The sequence below is a fragment of the Phacochoerus africanus genome, chromosome 5 (genome assembly GCF_016906955.1).
Source record: "Phacochoerus africanus isolate WHEZ1 chromosome 5, ROS_Pafr_v1, whole genome shotgun sequence".
Taxonomy (NCBI): Eukaryota; Metazoa; Chordata; class Mammalia; order Artiodactyla; family Suidae; genus Phacochoerus; species Phacochoerus africanus.
Window position 1 is genome coordinate 25300275 of NC_062548.1, and position 15421 is coordinate 25315695.

The 15421-nt window shown below is 43.4% G+C and overlaps 1 protein-coding gene across 7 annotated transcripts in view; it reads right to left on the reverse strand.

The window, feature by feature from the left end:
- TNRC6A (trinucleotide repeat containing adaptor 6A) overlaps nucleotides 1-15421 on the reverse strand; it is a 109967-nt gene that overhangs the window by 21539 nt on the left and 73007 nt on the right. For 2 of the 7 annotated variants that reach the window (XM_047780281.1, XM_047780286.1), the window contains exons 7-17: nucleotides 14999-15175; nucleotides 13614-13789; nucleotides 12465-12497; nucleotides 10758-10838; nucleotides 10399-10450; nucleotides 4358-4500; nucleotides 3813-3959; nucleotides 3508-3645; nucleotides 2906-3034; nucleotides 2416-2493; nucleotides 1948-2158 (exon numbers count right to left, since the gene is read on the reverse strand). In XM_047780281.1, the coding sequence (XP_047636237.1) occupies nucleotides 1948-2158; nucleotides 2416-2493; nucleotides 2906-3034; nucleotides 3508-3645; nucleotides 3813-3959; nucleotides 4358-4500; nucleotides 10399-10450; nucleotides 10758-10838; nucleotides 12465-12497; nucleotides 13614-13789; nucleotides 14999-15175 (1365 nt within the window). The remainder of the gene's footprint in view (nucleotides 1-1947; nucleotides 2159-2415; nucleotides 2494-2905; nucleotides 3035-3507; nucleotides 3646-3812; nucleotides 3960-4357; nucleotides 4501-10398; nucleotides 10451-10757; nucleotides 10839-12464; nucleotides 12498-13613; nucleotides 13790-14998; nucleotides 15176-15421) is intronic. The other 5 variants (XM_047780282.1, XM_047780287.1, XM_047780284.1 and 2 more) reach the window with 5 other exon arrangements.

Here is a 15421-nt window from a genome sequence, read left to right on the forward strand (position 1 = left end):
GGGCATGCCTGTGTTCCAATAAAATTTCATTTATAAAATCTCGTAGCTGGCCAAATGTGACCAATGGGCTAGAGTTTGCCAATGCCTGATTTATTTATTATTATTTTTTTAAGCTATTTCTTGGGCCACTCCCACGGCATATGGAGGTTCCCAGGCTAGGGGTCGAATCGGAGCTGTAGCCGCCGACCTACGCCAGAGCCACAGCAATGCGGGACCCAAGCCGCATCTGCAACCTACCCCACAGCTCACGGCAATGCCGGATCGTTAACCCACTGAGCAAGGGCAGGGACCGAACCCACAACCTCATGGTTCCTAGTCGGATTCGTTATCCACTGCGCCACGACAGGAACTCCGCCAATGCCTGATTTAGAAAATAGTACTGGTGCTTGCATGAGTTAAGCAGACTTTCTTTTTTGGCTGTGCCCACAGCACACAGAAGTTCCTGGACCAAGGATCAAACCTGTGCCACAGCTATAACCAGAGCCACAGCAGAAATGCCAGATCCTTAACCGGCTGAGCCACATGGCAACTCTCCAAATAGATTTTCCTTATTTTTTTGGTCCCCCTGGCCACACCCACAACACAGGAAAGTTTCCAGGCCAGGGATCGAATCTGAGCCATAGCTGGGACCTACAACACAGCTGCAGCAACACTGAATCCTTAACCCACCGTACTGGGCCAGGGATCGAACATGCACCTCAGCAGCAACTTGAGCGGCCACAGAGACATTGCTGGATCCTCACCCACTGCACCACAGTGGGAAATCCCAAGCAGACTTTCTCAATCAGGAAAAGGTTTCTTGCTGTAAGGCCAGCAAGGACAGGAAATTCCTTATTTAGAAACTTATCACCTCACTGGCCTAATTCATATATCCAGCATTAATCCAACAATGAGAGCCACGTCCTTCTAGTAGAGAGACCAAACCTCTCAACAGGTACTCGGGCACTCTTTTACTGCTATACTGTTGTCTCTGGAATGACCTGGCTCCTGTGATATTCACCTATGGTTGTAACTGACAAGGAACTCTTTACTTTTCTGAAAAAAGTGAAGAGATTGCTAACAACTCCCAAAATCCAAAGTACAACCTATGTCCTAGCTAAGGGGCGACAGCAGGCCCTAATCCCTGCCTATAGCCCAGAGTATGCTGGCTAACTGATCGTCTTTAACAAGATTGGGCTAGCAACCCATGAAGACGGATTTTTATATGAAAGCATGGTAAGGAAAAGGGGAAAAGTAAAATGAGTAGAAGAATATGAACAATCAAAGGTCAACATATATTCAAAGGCATAAGAAAAAGGGCCTAAGGATGAAGGAGACACGTAAGCCTAAAATTCCCAGAAGGAGCGAAAAGCCTGGAAACATAGTTTTACTTTTTTAGGGCTGCACTCATGGCATATGCAGGTTCCCAGGCTAGGGGTCGAATCGGAGCTGTAAGTGCTGGCCTACACCACAGCCACAGCAATGCAGGATCCGAGCCTGCATCCTCGTGGCTGCTAGTCAGATCTGTTAACTGCTGAGCCACGACGGGAACTCCTGGAAACACAATTTTAAAAGGGAGGGCGCAAGTCACTGCAAATGCAATCGCTTCTCTTATCCGTATTTTCTACACTTATGCCAGTGATCATTTATAAATAAATATTTAAACAAATAAGGGAAACTCAGATGTGACTGGAACAGTCACGTCATTTTAGCCCTCCTGTCCTCTTCATATGCTACATGAAAATATCTGAGCCTCGGAAAGAAATAACATCTTTATTCTAACCCACTTCGAATGAGCATGGAATTTTTGAAATAGTGTGATTTTCTTGAGCAGAGACTGGTCTTCCTAAAGCACAAAGACAACAGAGAGGGAGCAGGTAAAGAACAGCCCTGGACAGGTAAGAGAGCAGCATGTAGACCTGTGATGGCCAAGCACCAGCCAGATGCTCTGGCCATGGAGAAACCCACCTATAGGGAAGTTGCTGAAAGCATTTATTGGTGATGGCCCTTTTTGCAGCTCAGGTGTAGTGTGGGGCATGACATTTTCAAGGAAAGACTTCATGGCTGGCTGATGGAGTGACTGCTGCTGAGATGGTGGAGTCTGCTGCTTCACCAACAGGTTTGGATCAAGTTGACGAGACTGTTGCATCATCTGCTGCTGCACACTAAGAGGTCGACCCTTGAAACGACAAGATGATTGGGAAAATTTGTGGAGAAAAGCCTTTACAGACACTCGAATTCCTCTTCATTTTTGAATTCACTTCCCTCTCAGGAGGAAGGTGAATAATCACTGTATACCAATGAAGACCTTGGGGCAGACAGAAGACTCACTGAAGAGTATTTTTCATATTTTAATAGAAGTACTTTAAATCTCTTGTTACCATGGAAGTGACCTCAGCTGAGTGTAAGTGAAGCACGGGGAAGGATCAGATCTACCTGCTGGTCTTGCTGCTGCCGGTTCCCAGAAGGCACGCTTCTCTGATTCTGCGCCCTTTGCTGCTGCGCTAACAATCGCTGGGGGGAAGATTTAAAAAGGTCGGTCAGCATCCCATCATCAGACTAGTTAGCTTCCGAGTGGCTGTGGCAGAGGTACCTACAAAGGCATGGCGTCATCTCCTCAATGCCAACATATCCTGCCTCATCTAATACAATCTCTTGTTTGGACCCTCCGGCCTCCAGCCACGCTGGTGAATTCAGTCCTCTGCTCAATCTAAACTTCCACTTCATCAGGGCAGGTTTTCCTAGTCATCCCACCCCCACCGCCACCCCAGCCTTGGCCGGGCTTGCTCACTCAGCACCCCGCCCTTTGAGTTCACGGTCTCCACTCACAGACTGCGGGCCACAACTGTGCCCGCTTTGTTTAGCGCAACAGCTCCCGCACAGATTCTAGTGTTGAGCAGACAGAAGACATTCAATAAATGTATACCTGTAACTGGGAGATCTGAGAAAGCTGGTTTAGTTGGGATAGCTGGTTCAGCATGGCTACCTGTTGAGGGCCAAAGAGCGGATTCAGGCCACCGTTGTTTGGTGCATACTTCAGCAATGAAACTGGAACCTTGGGATCACAACGGTAAGTTAATAATGTTGATAAAATAAATCGAGCCAACAGAATGTATACTGAGTATTTTAAACTATCAAGAGACCAATGAAATTTGTCAACTATTATGGGGGTTGTGTTCTTTCTAATTGTCATTCTTGACTTCACTAATTTATTGTTCACATGTATTTTCATGAGCTTAAGTGAAACATAGCAGAAATGAATCTTAAGCCGGTCAATTTACTTTGCTATTATCTTCTTCCTCCTCTCTGTATGAAAGAGTATACATTTGAGATTTAAATTATCTTTGGTAAATTTTCTGCACCCTACCTCCATCCTGTTGTCATAATAACTCATTCAGGATCAGGTGTATCTCAAAGTTTCCAACCAATACTACGTTGATCAACCTAGTGGTCTCATTCAAATATAAACTTCTTCAAAGTTCTCCACCAGGTAAACAGAAAAGAATACAGTGGACGTTTCTTTTTTACCTGAGGGGAGAGTAATGGAGGAGGCACTTGAGCACGGAGATTAGGCTGAGATGAACTGAGAGGTTGTGCTGGAGGCTGCTGCATGCCCCGGGGTTGTGCTGCTGTGTTTCCAACACCAAACATACTGGGATTGCCATTCTACGAAAACCAACAACAACCACCACATAACACTGGGATTCTTCGAGGACAAACACTTCTTTAGCACACTGTAATATTGACTTAAACACAGCAACTACATGTAAGAGAGATCTTATTACTTCTACAAATCATTCAACAGAGAGCCTAAAATACACACGTGGACTTACCTGTCTAACAGAATTCAAGTTTTGCATACCCAGCCCTGCTATGGAGCCAAGGGCCTGGTTAGGTAGTGCACTATTTGAAGGGGGAAGCTTCATGCTTTGACTGGACATAAACTGCATGTTTTGGGATTCATCTGCTACAATGCCATCCTGATTGGACAGACAGAAAGATGTGCAACACCAGCCAAGCAAACAAGTGGAAGGGAGAAATCATTGCAGGAACAGAAGAGAAGTCACATGACATTCCAGCATCAACAGGAAACAGGTAGAAAACAGAAGAGATCAGATTAGTGTTAATTCTAGAGTACATAAAAAGAACCAAACATATTTTATGGGATTAAGAGGAAAATATAAACACAATCCCTAGGCTCAATTGAGACATAAAAGGACAATGAACTACGAATCCAGTAGTAGGAGCTGGCACTGGACTATAACGTTTTCCATTGTATTAAATGTTCTAAAATATTAATGAAAAAAATCATGCTATTAAGAGTATTCCTTTCTTAGCCACAGGGGTAAAACAAACAAAAAACAAACAAATAATTTACCTTATCAAAATAAGGACTGCGTTCCATGGAAGACTCTTTGGAAATCTGAGGCCGAGAACCAGGGCCTTTCCCGACCGTTCGATTGTAATCACCAATATTTAGGCTATGTTTATCTATCTCCATTCGTTTGTCTTGTAACATTCCTAATAAATGCAGGAGACTATGTCATCAAGTAGAAAGATAATTAACCCAGTCTGTTTCAGGTAAATTTACAATGTAATGAAAAATATGGAAATGACTTCTGCCTTGACAAAGACATGAAAACGCACTAGTATTTAGTAAATCTTATATTCCCCACAAGTTGGGTTTATGAGATACTGTTACTTTACTGCACTGGTTAACTTGAAAAGAGACTCATAAATAGAAGGTTATAAGACATCTTTGGTCATCTCTAATCTGCTTACTTTTATCATAAAAACGTTGTTTCCAGTAACAAATAACAAAAACACAATCAGGACAAACCACCATCTAGTAGGTGCTTACAGCATACCAGTCATGCACATTCTGAATGTGCATTCAAATTTAATGCTTATGGGAGTTCCCGTCGTGGCAGGCGCAGTGGTTAACGAATCCGACTAGGAACCATGAGGTTGCGGGTTCGGTCCCTGCCCTTGCTCAGTGGGTTAACGATCCGGCGTTGCCGTGAGCTGTGGTGTAGGTTGCAGACGCGGCTCGGGCATAGGCTAGTGGCTACAGCTCCGATTAGACCCCTAGCCTGGGAACCTCCATATGCCGCGGGAGCGGCCCTAGAAAAGACAAAAAAACCCAAAAAACCAAAAAACAAATTTAATGCTTATGACTCTACTTTCATACCCCATTCAGCAGATGGGAAACATCTTCCCCTCTCTCAGGGCTTGCTCTGCTCTCCTCATTCTGACATCTCTGCAATAAGGATGACCTCTTCTCATGGAAACCCTCCGTCCTGCAAAATCCTTGCTTGAAACAGCCAGCTCCCGGGCTACCATCCTACTTAGACAAGTCTTTAAAGAGTGGGCACAGCTCTCTGCCTCCACATCCTTACCAAAGGCCCATTCTGGGTTCTCCTCCCTCCACAGCTGAGCACACTTCTTTGTGCTTCCTCAATGCTGGGATGTACACAGGACATTCAAGGACTCAGTCTTTCACAAACGGATGGCCAAAACACACATGAAAAGATGTTCAACATCACTCATTCTTAGAGAAATGCAAATCAAAACCACGATGAGGCACCACCTTACACCAGCCAGAATGGTCATCATCCAAAAGTCCACAAACAGTTAAGTGCTGGGGAGGGTGTGGAGAAAAAGGAAGCCTATGACACTGTTGGTGGGATTGTACATTGGTGCAACCACTGTGGGAAACAGTATGGAGATGCCTCAGAAAACTAAACATAGAACTACCATGTGATCCAGCAAAATCCCACTCCTGGGCATTTTCTATCCAGAGAAAACCATGACTCCAAAAGACACATGTACTCCGATGTTCACTGCAGCACTATGTGCAATAGCCAAGACATGGAAACAACCTAAATGTCCATCGACAGAGGAGTGGATCAAGAAGGTGTGGTACATAGACACAATGGAATATTACTCAGCCATTAAAAGGAACGAAATACTGGCATTTTTAGCAACATGGATGGACCTAGAAATGATCATGCTAAGTGACGTCCGTCAGACAATGAGACACCAACATCAAATGCTATCATTTACATGTGGAATCTGAAAAAAGGCCACAATGAACTTCTTTACAGAACAGATACTGACTCAGACTTTGTCTACTCTGATGGCACTCCTGCACTCAGCCGCACATCTTCAACTGCCTGCTAAACACAGCCACTTGAATGCCTCTTTGTCATTTTCAACAGGCGAAGCCAAGCACGTGATATTGCCCCTAGATCTTCATGGGACTCAAAGGTGGAATCTTTCTTCTCCTCATCACATAGCCTCGAAACTCTGGTTTTCAACATGAGGAAATACGTTGCCCCCAGGCCCCCATTTCCCTTTCCGGCATGCGGCACATTTTCTCTCACCCTCATATCTCTTAACTTCTTTGCAATTCTAGTCCTTCTTTGGATGACTGCTGCTGCCACCATCATAACACTCACCCTTACTAGCCTCATTCTCTGCAAGTGGAAAGGAAAAATGTTTAACCGAAGGACAGTATTCTTAAAATAGGTATGATTTTTTAATGCTGTTGGTTTCTGAGGTACTGTTCCAGATATCGGAATAATCTACCTTTCAGCACTCATAATTAAGAGCTCTCCCTTAAGCATCAATGCGCTTTTGCAACTCTCTCTCCTCTGGTCCCTTTCTGTTAATGGCATCATCACATTTCACTGATTCACCCAAACTAGCCATTTTGAACTCTTTTCCTCACTCTCCATGTGTGATCCTGTAACCAAATCCAGCCAACTCTTCCAAGTCTCTCTCCAAGCTGTTCTTTCCTGATACTCCACATTTTTTTTTTTTGCCTGCCTAAATAATAGCTTTTTTTTTGTCTTTTTTGTTGTTGTTGTTGCTATTTCTTGGGCCGCTCCCGCGGCATATGGAGGTTCCCAGGCTAGGGGTTGAATCGAAGCTGTAGCCACTGGCCTACGCCAGAGCCACAGCAACTCGGGATCCAAGCTGCGTCTATGACCTACACCACAGCTCACGGCAACGCCGGATCCTTAACCCACTGAGCAAGGGCAGGGACCGAACCCGCAACCTCATGGTTCCTAGTCGGATTCGTTAACCACTGCACCACGACGGGAACTCCTAAATAATAGCTTTTTATTTATATTTATTCTTTTCTTCTTCTTCTTTCTTTCCCCACATTATAGGGAAGTTCCTGGGCCAGGGATCAAATCTGCAGCTCCAAATCCAGATTTTCTACCGCTTACTGGACATCGCCACATGGTTTTCACAGCAACTTTAAACTCCCTAATCTTAGCTATTATGCCTGTTATTCCTACTGTATTTCTTATCTCTCAATAATGGCTAGGTATTGATTTATTGTCTCTAAATTCAGCCTTTTGGACCGCTCCGTGAAAATGTATCTGGGCTCTTTACACTTTTTCTCTTGCTGGTTGGCACAGAGGCTTTGTCAACAGAGGGAGCTGGAGAGGCACTGCAAGTGGAGGTTTTGCTTCCCGGGCCAAGGTGCTCTTGGTGGCTTTGGCAGCGCTTCCGGCTTCTCCTGTGCCCTACTCTGGCAGTGCAGGGGGCACAGCCTCACTCGGAGGCCAGCTTCTCTCAGCACGCCCACACACTTCCCAGCAGCTTCATAGCAGAGTGTCTCTGGTGAGACATCTCTCCATGAACAGCTTTTCCTAGCACCCTGGAAGGGTAGATGTCCAGCAAGTTTTCAACAGCACCGCATCACAGCAATGCCTCTGCCATGCACTGAGCCATGGAGGAGGCAGGGCCTTGCCCTCACAGGAACAGACACATATTCCAAATAGGGATTGTTTTTCTTGCCTGTAACCTTCTGCCATCCATGCTTTCACAGAAAGCCATTGTCATGGCATTCCTCACAGCATCGTGTCTGATCAAGGAACTCATTTCGTAGCAAAGAAGTGTAGTAATGGGTTATGCCCGTGAGACTAACTGGTCTTACAACATATAGCGTCACCCAAAAGCAGCTAGGTGAATCGTTACGTACAACCGGTTACTGAAGAATCAGTTACAAAGCAAGCTGAGAGACAACACCCTAAAGGGATGGGCTTCTGTCTTACAGGATGCAGTAAGAATCACAAGGTGAAAGTAGGAGTGGCTTCTCTCATTATTACACCTAATAAGCCCCCTAGAGAATTCTTACTTCCTATTCCGGCAACTCTGCAGGTTTAGAGATCTTAGTCCTCAAGAGAGAAAACCGCTTCCACCGACAAGAGACATAATGGCTCCACTGATTTGGAAGAAGAAAACTGCCTCAGGACATTCTGCACCCCTTATGCCACTGAGCCAGCAGGCAAAAGGGGGCGGAGGTGTCATCTGCTGGCTGGAGTGAAATTGGTTTTCTTGATACTGAATGAAGGCAGCGGAAACCAGGAGGAGGGGGTGCTTCTGGGGGCGCTTCTTAGTAATCCCATGTCCAGTGCAAAGATTAATTAAAAACTACAGCAACCAGGAGTTCCCGCTGTGGCACAGTGGGTTAAGGATGTGGCATTGTCTCTGTGGCGGCACAGGTTTGATCCCTAGCCAGGCGCAGCGGGGCAAGGATCTGATGTGGCTGCCCCAGGGGCAAAGGTCTACAGGTGCGCCTCAGATTTGATCCTTGGGCCAGCAACTTCCATATGCTGCAAGTAAAGTCAAAACAACCAACAAACCAACCAAACCGCCACAGCAAGCAAAAAAAGGCAAGATGACCAAGGGCTCAGACCTCTCGGGAATGAAGTTTTGGGTCACTCCACCAACAAAAGAACCCAGAGCAGCTGAAGTGCTGGCTGACAGTGGGGAACTATGGGATGAGTAGTAAAAGAAGCAGCCACAGATATCAATGATAGCTTGTGACCAATCACAGAAAAAAGGACGACAGAAGTTTTGCATGTTATCTACTGCATGTTACGTGTATGTGATTATCTTTATCTTTCTCTTCCTTATTTTCATTTTATTCACAAGCTGCTGAAAGTTAACTTTCATAATTTAGCCTTTAGGTAACTTCTTATATCTGCTGTTCATGTATTCTTGGGAAGTCTCATTATTACCTCTTCCTGGCCAATCCCTCCTTACTCTAACAGCAATTTCTTATATTTATCTTAAACCTTCCCTGTTCAAGTTACTATGCAGTTTCTCTCTTCTGCCTGGACTCAGACTAATACTACCACCTACTAAACTGTCCAGGCAAGAGAACTAGGAATTATCTTTGACCTCATCCTCACCCTACACAACAAATTTGACCAAAGCAGTTACCATCTCTTGTTGATTCTAATTCTTTTGTTTTTGTTTTTGCTTTTTAGGGCCACACCTGCGGCATATGGAAGTTCCCAGGCTAGGGGGTGAACTGGAGCTGCAGCTGCCGGCCTACCCACAGCCACAGCAACTCCACAGGATTCGAGCCTCTTCTGCAACGTACACCACAGCTCACACACAGCAACGTGGGATTCCTAATCCACTGAGCAAGGCCAGGGATCGAACCTGTGTCCTCATGGATGCTAGTTGGATTCACTTCCCCTGGGCCACAACGGCAACTCCAATTCCAATTCTTTTATTGCCACTGAATTAAGATTCTCCCTCCTCCCCCCACTATCTTAGTTTGGTGCTTGAAAACTCTCACTGGCTACTACAACAAATGTCTAACTGGTTTTGCTATGTTTACTATCTTTTAGTCTTCCTCTGCTGCCAATGTTTTCTATATCAAGATATTTTCAAACTGTAGCCATGATTATTTTTCCAAAAAATAAATCCAAATCATTTCAGTCTCTTGCTTAAAATTCTCTAATCCCATTCTTTCAGAATAAAGCCCAAGACACCCAAGCGCCTCATGATTTAGCACCTCCCTAGTTTTTTAGCATCCCCATCTAAGGTAAAGCTTTGACCATCACCACACCCCCCACAACCATAACCAATTTATGTTGCTTTTTCCATTACATAGAACTACTTGCCATTTCTCCAGATGTCATATATCTGGGTCTTTGCACACAACTGTTCCCTAGATCATGAAGACCGTTATCACCCAATGTGGATAACTTATTCCTGACAGGGCTGGATCCAAGATAACCACAGACTAATATCACCACCACCTTAGGCCTGCACAATGACTTACATTTTTTTTGGAGGAGGCTCCTTCCACAACACTAGGAAGTTACCAAGCCAGGGACTGAACCTGCACCACAGCAGTGACAACACTGGATCCTTAACCCGCGGAGCCACCATGTACCTGCCACACTTTTAAAAAGCACACTAACTCATTCATACAATCCCCACATACTAGCGTATGCTGGAGAGAACAGGAATACTACAACGGAAACCTGGGTCTTCCTCTCCTGGGCTAGGTCAGTGCTCTTTTAGTAGGAATCACGTCATAGATAGATTTCTCTATATAGGATGGAAAATAAAACTCAAACTGATTGAACTTTTTCTTACCTCCAGAAAGGTCCATCTTATTGCTCTGTACATTTTCTTCTGGTGAGTCTCTCTGAAGAAAGAACAAGCAGAACGTTAGTGGACCTTAATTTATCAGCGAAAATAAATTGTAAGTGAAGAATTGTATTTGGCGATTTAAAACTTCATTTTAGCACTGCCTAATATGATTAAAAAATATTTTAAAAAATAAGATATGTGATCAGGGTTTTTAGCTAAAGCTATAAAAATAAAGACGACCTCATGGAAAATTTTACTCTAATCTCGGCATACGGACTCAATGAATAATTTGTTAAGAAAACAAACAAATGAAATTAGGATACCATTAAGAGGGGAGGAAGTTGCCAGGAAAACATACTTACCGAAAAACTAATATTTGAAAACTGTTTAACAAATGGATTTATCCATGCTTCTTCTTGTTTGTTTCCACCTTTCATCATTCCCTTTGTAAAATAAAAGAGTAGAAAGATGCCATGGCCATCTCTATTTATCTGGGCATAGTGATGGATTAAAAACACTTAAAACAAGTCCCAACTCTTATTTTTAGCCAATAATTTCTCCTCCAACCAACTCTTCAGAGTTGTAAATAATTAAAAATCAACTTATTTGATTTTCAACTTCCTTTGCTCCAGTCCTCTGGTATAGCTGTAATGTACAGAGAAATCTCTCAAGGCAAGCAGTCAGAAGGAAAAGACAGAAGCAAAGGGCTTTGATGACCCATAAAAAATAAAGATGTCCTCTGAATAATGGAGAACTGTTCATTAGACAGTTTCCAATTTACAAATGGACCGTGTTCTCAAGGATTAATTATAAGTTGGATTTGTAGAATTCTCATGCCAAACCAATATAAAAATAGTCATCAGATTCTCAGGTGAGTCCAAAAGAAACAAATTTAACTCATAATTTAATTACATTACATGCACTGCATGGGGTGGTGGACAGGACTGGGGGGACAAAAAAACCCCCACCATATGTTTCCATATGAAAACGTATTTTAAAATTTCAATTTATGTTGCCAAGAACACCATATCCCGAGCAGCAGCTCAAGCTGGGATTCCTCCTACTTGGTGCTGGCTTTCTGTGGCTGCTTGGGTATGGGAGGTACAGAAACTCCTTGGGAGACATGAGTTGTGAGCATAAATGGTCCATGATTAGCAGCCTGGTAGGCAGGGAGGCTAGAAGCCATAGAGACCAAGGCCTCCCGCTAATGTGAGGATCACAGAACCATTCTCAGTTGTTGCCTTAATTTCCCTGTCCCATTGCTACTACCTATTCCTTCTGACTGTGGAAGAGAACACAGCTTCAAAATTCCCCCCTAAATGCAGGTCTCTGAAGCAAGCATCTAACCCTTGCCGAGGTGTCTGAAGTCATCTTTGATTCCTTTTCCTCTTTCACCCCCACCCCCCACCTAACTGGTTGCCAAGCCCTGTCTCTCTTATTCCAAAGGTCTCTCAGATCAGTCCCTTCTACTATATATTCATTCCTGCTTCCCAATTCAGGCTATCCTTTCTAACCTTTAGGTAGAACGGAGAAGCTTCCTAACTGAGATCCCCAGCTCTGGTCTCCCCTCTGTTCTAATTCATATCTCATACTATCACTGGTTAACTTTCTTTAAAATTAATTAAAAAAACCCCTAAGCCAACGTTGCCTTCTTTTCAATTTGATTGGCTCCATATTTAAACAAAATAAAGTACACCTTCTCTGGCATGGTATTGAAAACACTTTACTATTTATTTGCCCCTAATCTAACCTCGGTGCCAGATCTCTTGTCACTTCTTTCTAGAAATTCTATACTTTCGTTATCTCAGGCTATGACTTTCCTTAACACATCCCACCCCCCGCCCCCCAGTCATCTTCCAAATTCAAGCTGAAACTCCTTAGAGCACTCCGAATGCCCCCGTAATAGATGCTGAACTCCTTGAAGGTAGGCTCTTATCCTAATGTTTCTGAACCCCCAGCACCAAGCACAGTACCTGGCACACAGCAGAGGCTAAATAATTATTTGCAGTTGCTTTCTAAAAGATTTTTACTAGTAGAAACAAAGGAGAAAGAGTAAAAAGGCTACACACCCTTTCCCTTCTCCTTTTTTTGCCACTCAGACCCTGTAAGGAAAGACAAAGTCACAAAACAGCATGGTCCAAGTGGGAAGAACACAGGGTTTGGAAATGGAAGACCTAAACTTAAGTCCCTGCTCTGTCACTTACTAGTTACACAACTGTGGGCAAGTAACCACCTTTTGCAGTCTCAAATTCCTCACCAGAATTCTATCTCAGAAGGTTATGAGGATCAAATGATGGATGTAAAATATGGGAATGCACTTCATAAGCTACATGGTGAGGCAAGAGGCAAATCCAGCCACATGAAAATAAAATTTTTAATGGAAATGGCAGGTCCTAGACTTAGAATCCCAGGGTTAAAAGGGAAGGAACCTGGAAGCTACTGGATATTTGACTTCTAAGGTCCCTCACAAAGATACTGTTCTCAAATAGGGTAGGGAGGATATCTTAAAATCATCGGGCACATATTTTGAATACGGTCCCCAAGAAAATCTGACACCCACATTCTCAAACTTGGCTGTGCATCAGAAACACTTGGAGAGCTTATTTAGAGAAATAAGAAACTTGGTCCAATTTCTAAAATGACAGTAGCCCTAGGCTACAGGAAACTGTACTTCTAATAAAGGCCATTCAGTTCTGATGCACAGCCAAGCTAGGGATAAGATTTATCCACATATAAAAGCAAAACCAACCTCTACTCATTCCTGGGATTTTTTGGTCACAGGACCTTCCGGGATAGAGAAGGGATGAAGATGGGTAGTGAATAGAGGATGGTGACTCTGGACAATGGGGAGGCTGGGTGACTGCAGGTGAGGAGGTGGAATGGGAGATGAGCTGGCAGTGGCATGGAAAGAGTCAACATGGAGATTTGCCCTTCTCTTCATCCTCACCACTGCGGGCACTACTCTGGGGTGAGGAGTTGTCCCAGGCAGCACCGGTGGAGGGGGAGGAGAGAAATCCCAAGCTGTAGCAGTGGGGAGAAAGGAAGTTCCTGTGGTCTTATGTTTTTCTAGGTGGCTGCCCATACCAGAGGTTCTACCTAAGGTGGGGACTGCCTGGACTGTGCTGACTGCCATAAACGGGCAGGCAGAACATTGATTTTCTGTGGGTAAACTACCTTTGGAATTTAAAGTTCCAGGGCTTTGCCCCTGAAATGTTTACCTTAGATGACATTTTCTTTGTATATGGTGGCCAATTTAAAGATGAATTAAGCTCTTGAGATGAATTACTATTCCACATTCCAATCTCTACATCTTCTTCCTCTTCCCAGCCAGTGGGGCGATTTCCAGGCAATGGCATATCATCACCACACCAGCCATCTTGCATAGATTTTGGCCCTAATTGCAGATTCGTGATAAAGAGAAACATGCTTCAATCAAACAATTCTTTCTGGAAGATGAGCATTTATTATTAAGAGGGGCAGAGCAAGGGGAGAATCTAAAAAACCTTCTTTTATTTCCCTTCCCATATTTGCACGCCAAATATGTATGTTATATGCCGACCTAAAAATTACATTAAACAATAGTTTATTTTTGGCGTTTCCTTGTGGCACAGCATGTTAAGGATCCAGCATTGTCGCTGCAACGGCTCAGGTTGCTACCGTGGCTGAATCTGACCTGGGAACTGTCACATGTCACAGGTGTGGCCAAAAAAAAAAAAAAAAGAAAGAAAGAAAGAAAAAGAAAAGAAAAATAATTTATTTTTATTTTGGGGACTGACAGATACACACTACTATATATAAAACTGATAGGTAACAAGGACCTAAAAGAATCTGAAAAGGAATGGATATATGTATAACTGATTTACTCTGCATTACACCTGAAACTAACACAACTTTCTAAGTCAACTATACTCCAATTAAATTTTTTAAAGAATTTATTTTCATTAAAATTTTCAATAAACCACCTCTCATGTTTTTCCTAAACATGGACATTGGTGGCATTCCTGTTTGTACTCACTTAATCTGCACAGGGCCAAAAGGATGAATAGAATTTTTAAAAATTAATTTTAATACATATTTTTAAGGAGAATGGCCAAAAATGATCACAAGTCATAAACAGAAAGTGTCTGATCTCTATACTTGACCTTTGTAATTACCATGGAAACAGTGACAACGCTCCTCTGAGTGGTAACATGGGGGACCGTCACAATGATCATCTGAATACTCAATGTCCTTCCTGAACCTGAACCTGAGCCATAGTTTGGCTGTGTGTCCCCACAGCCATTATATTAGTCTTTCATGAAGAGCATGAAAGTTGGTTGACTATTCCTAGACACTAGTATTTGGTAAAATATAATTTGGATTTGGTGGAGTAATGTAAATCACGAATAGTTTTATACACTTTCAAGAAGAAGTAAAGATAGAAAAACTCGGAAAGGTCAAAGAGCAAACCATGCTAACAAATTCAAAGAGCCACACAAACAGTGAACCCAACTAGTCTAATACATGGGCACGTTATCAACGACACAAACGTCATCCAATTAACTTAGTCGTAGTCAAGGGGATCACCACTGCTATCAAACAGAAACCAGGAACTATAACTTACCAGATTTGCTTAATGCTTGTGGACCAACAGAGGTGGAGCCCCACGTGGATGCGCTGGATGCCGCAGCAATGGGTTCCCCCCAGCTGGGACCACTGTCTATGGGTTTCCCCCATGCCGAAGTACCATTATCCACAGTTGTGGCGGGAGTAGAGGTCTCCCCCCAGGGCTCACCCCAGCCTTTGAAAGTGTGGGAAAAGAAGTCGTCAGCACATAGGAGGGGCGATAAGGAATACTTAGGGAGCAAAAGAGGAAGCCCTTCACATTTAAATATTAAATAACGATGCTGTGATAGGCAAAAAGGATGGCATCTCTTTAACGTAAAGACAAATCATCTCCCATTACTATAATTTAACTATATGGTATGAATTTTTTTCACCTCTTCTTTCATAATTGCCCTCTGGGTGTACAACAGATTCTTTTGAA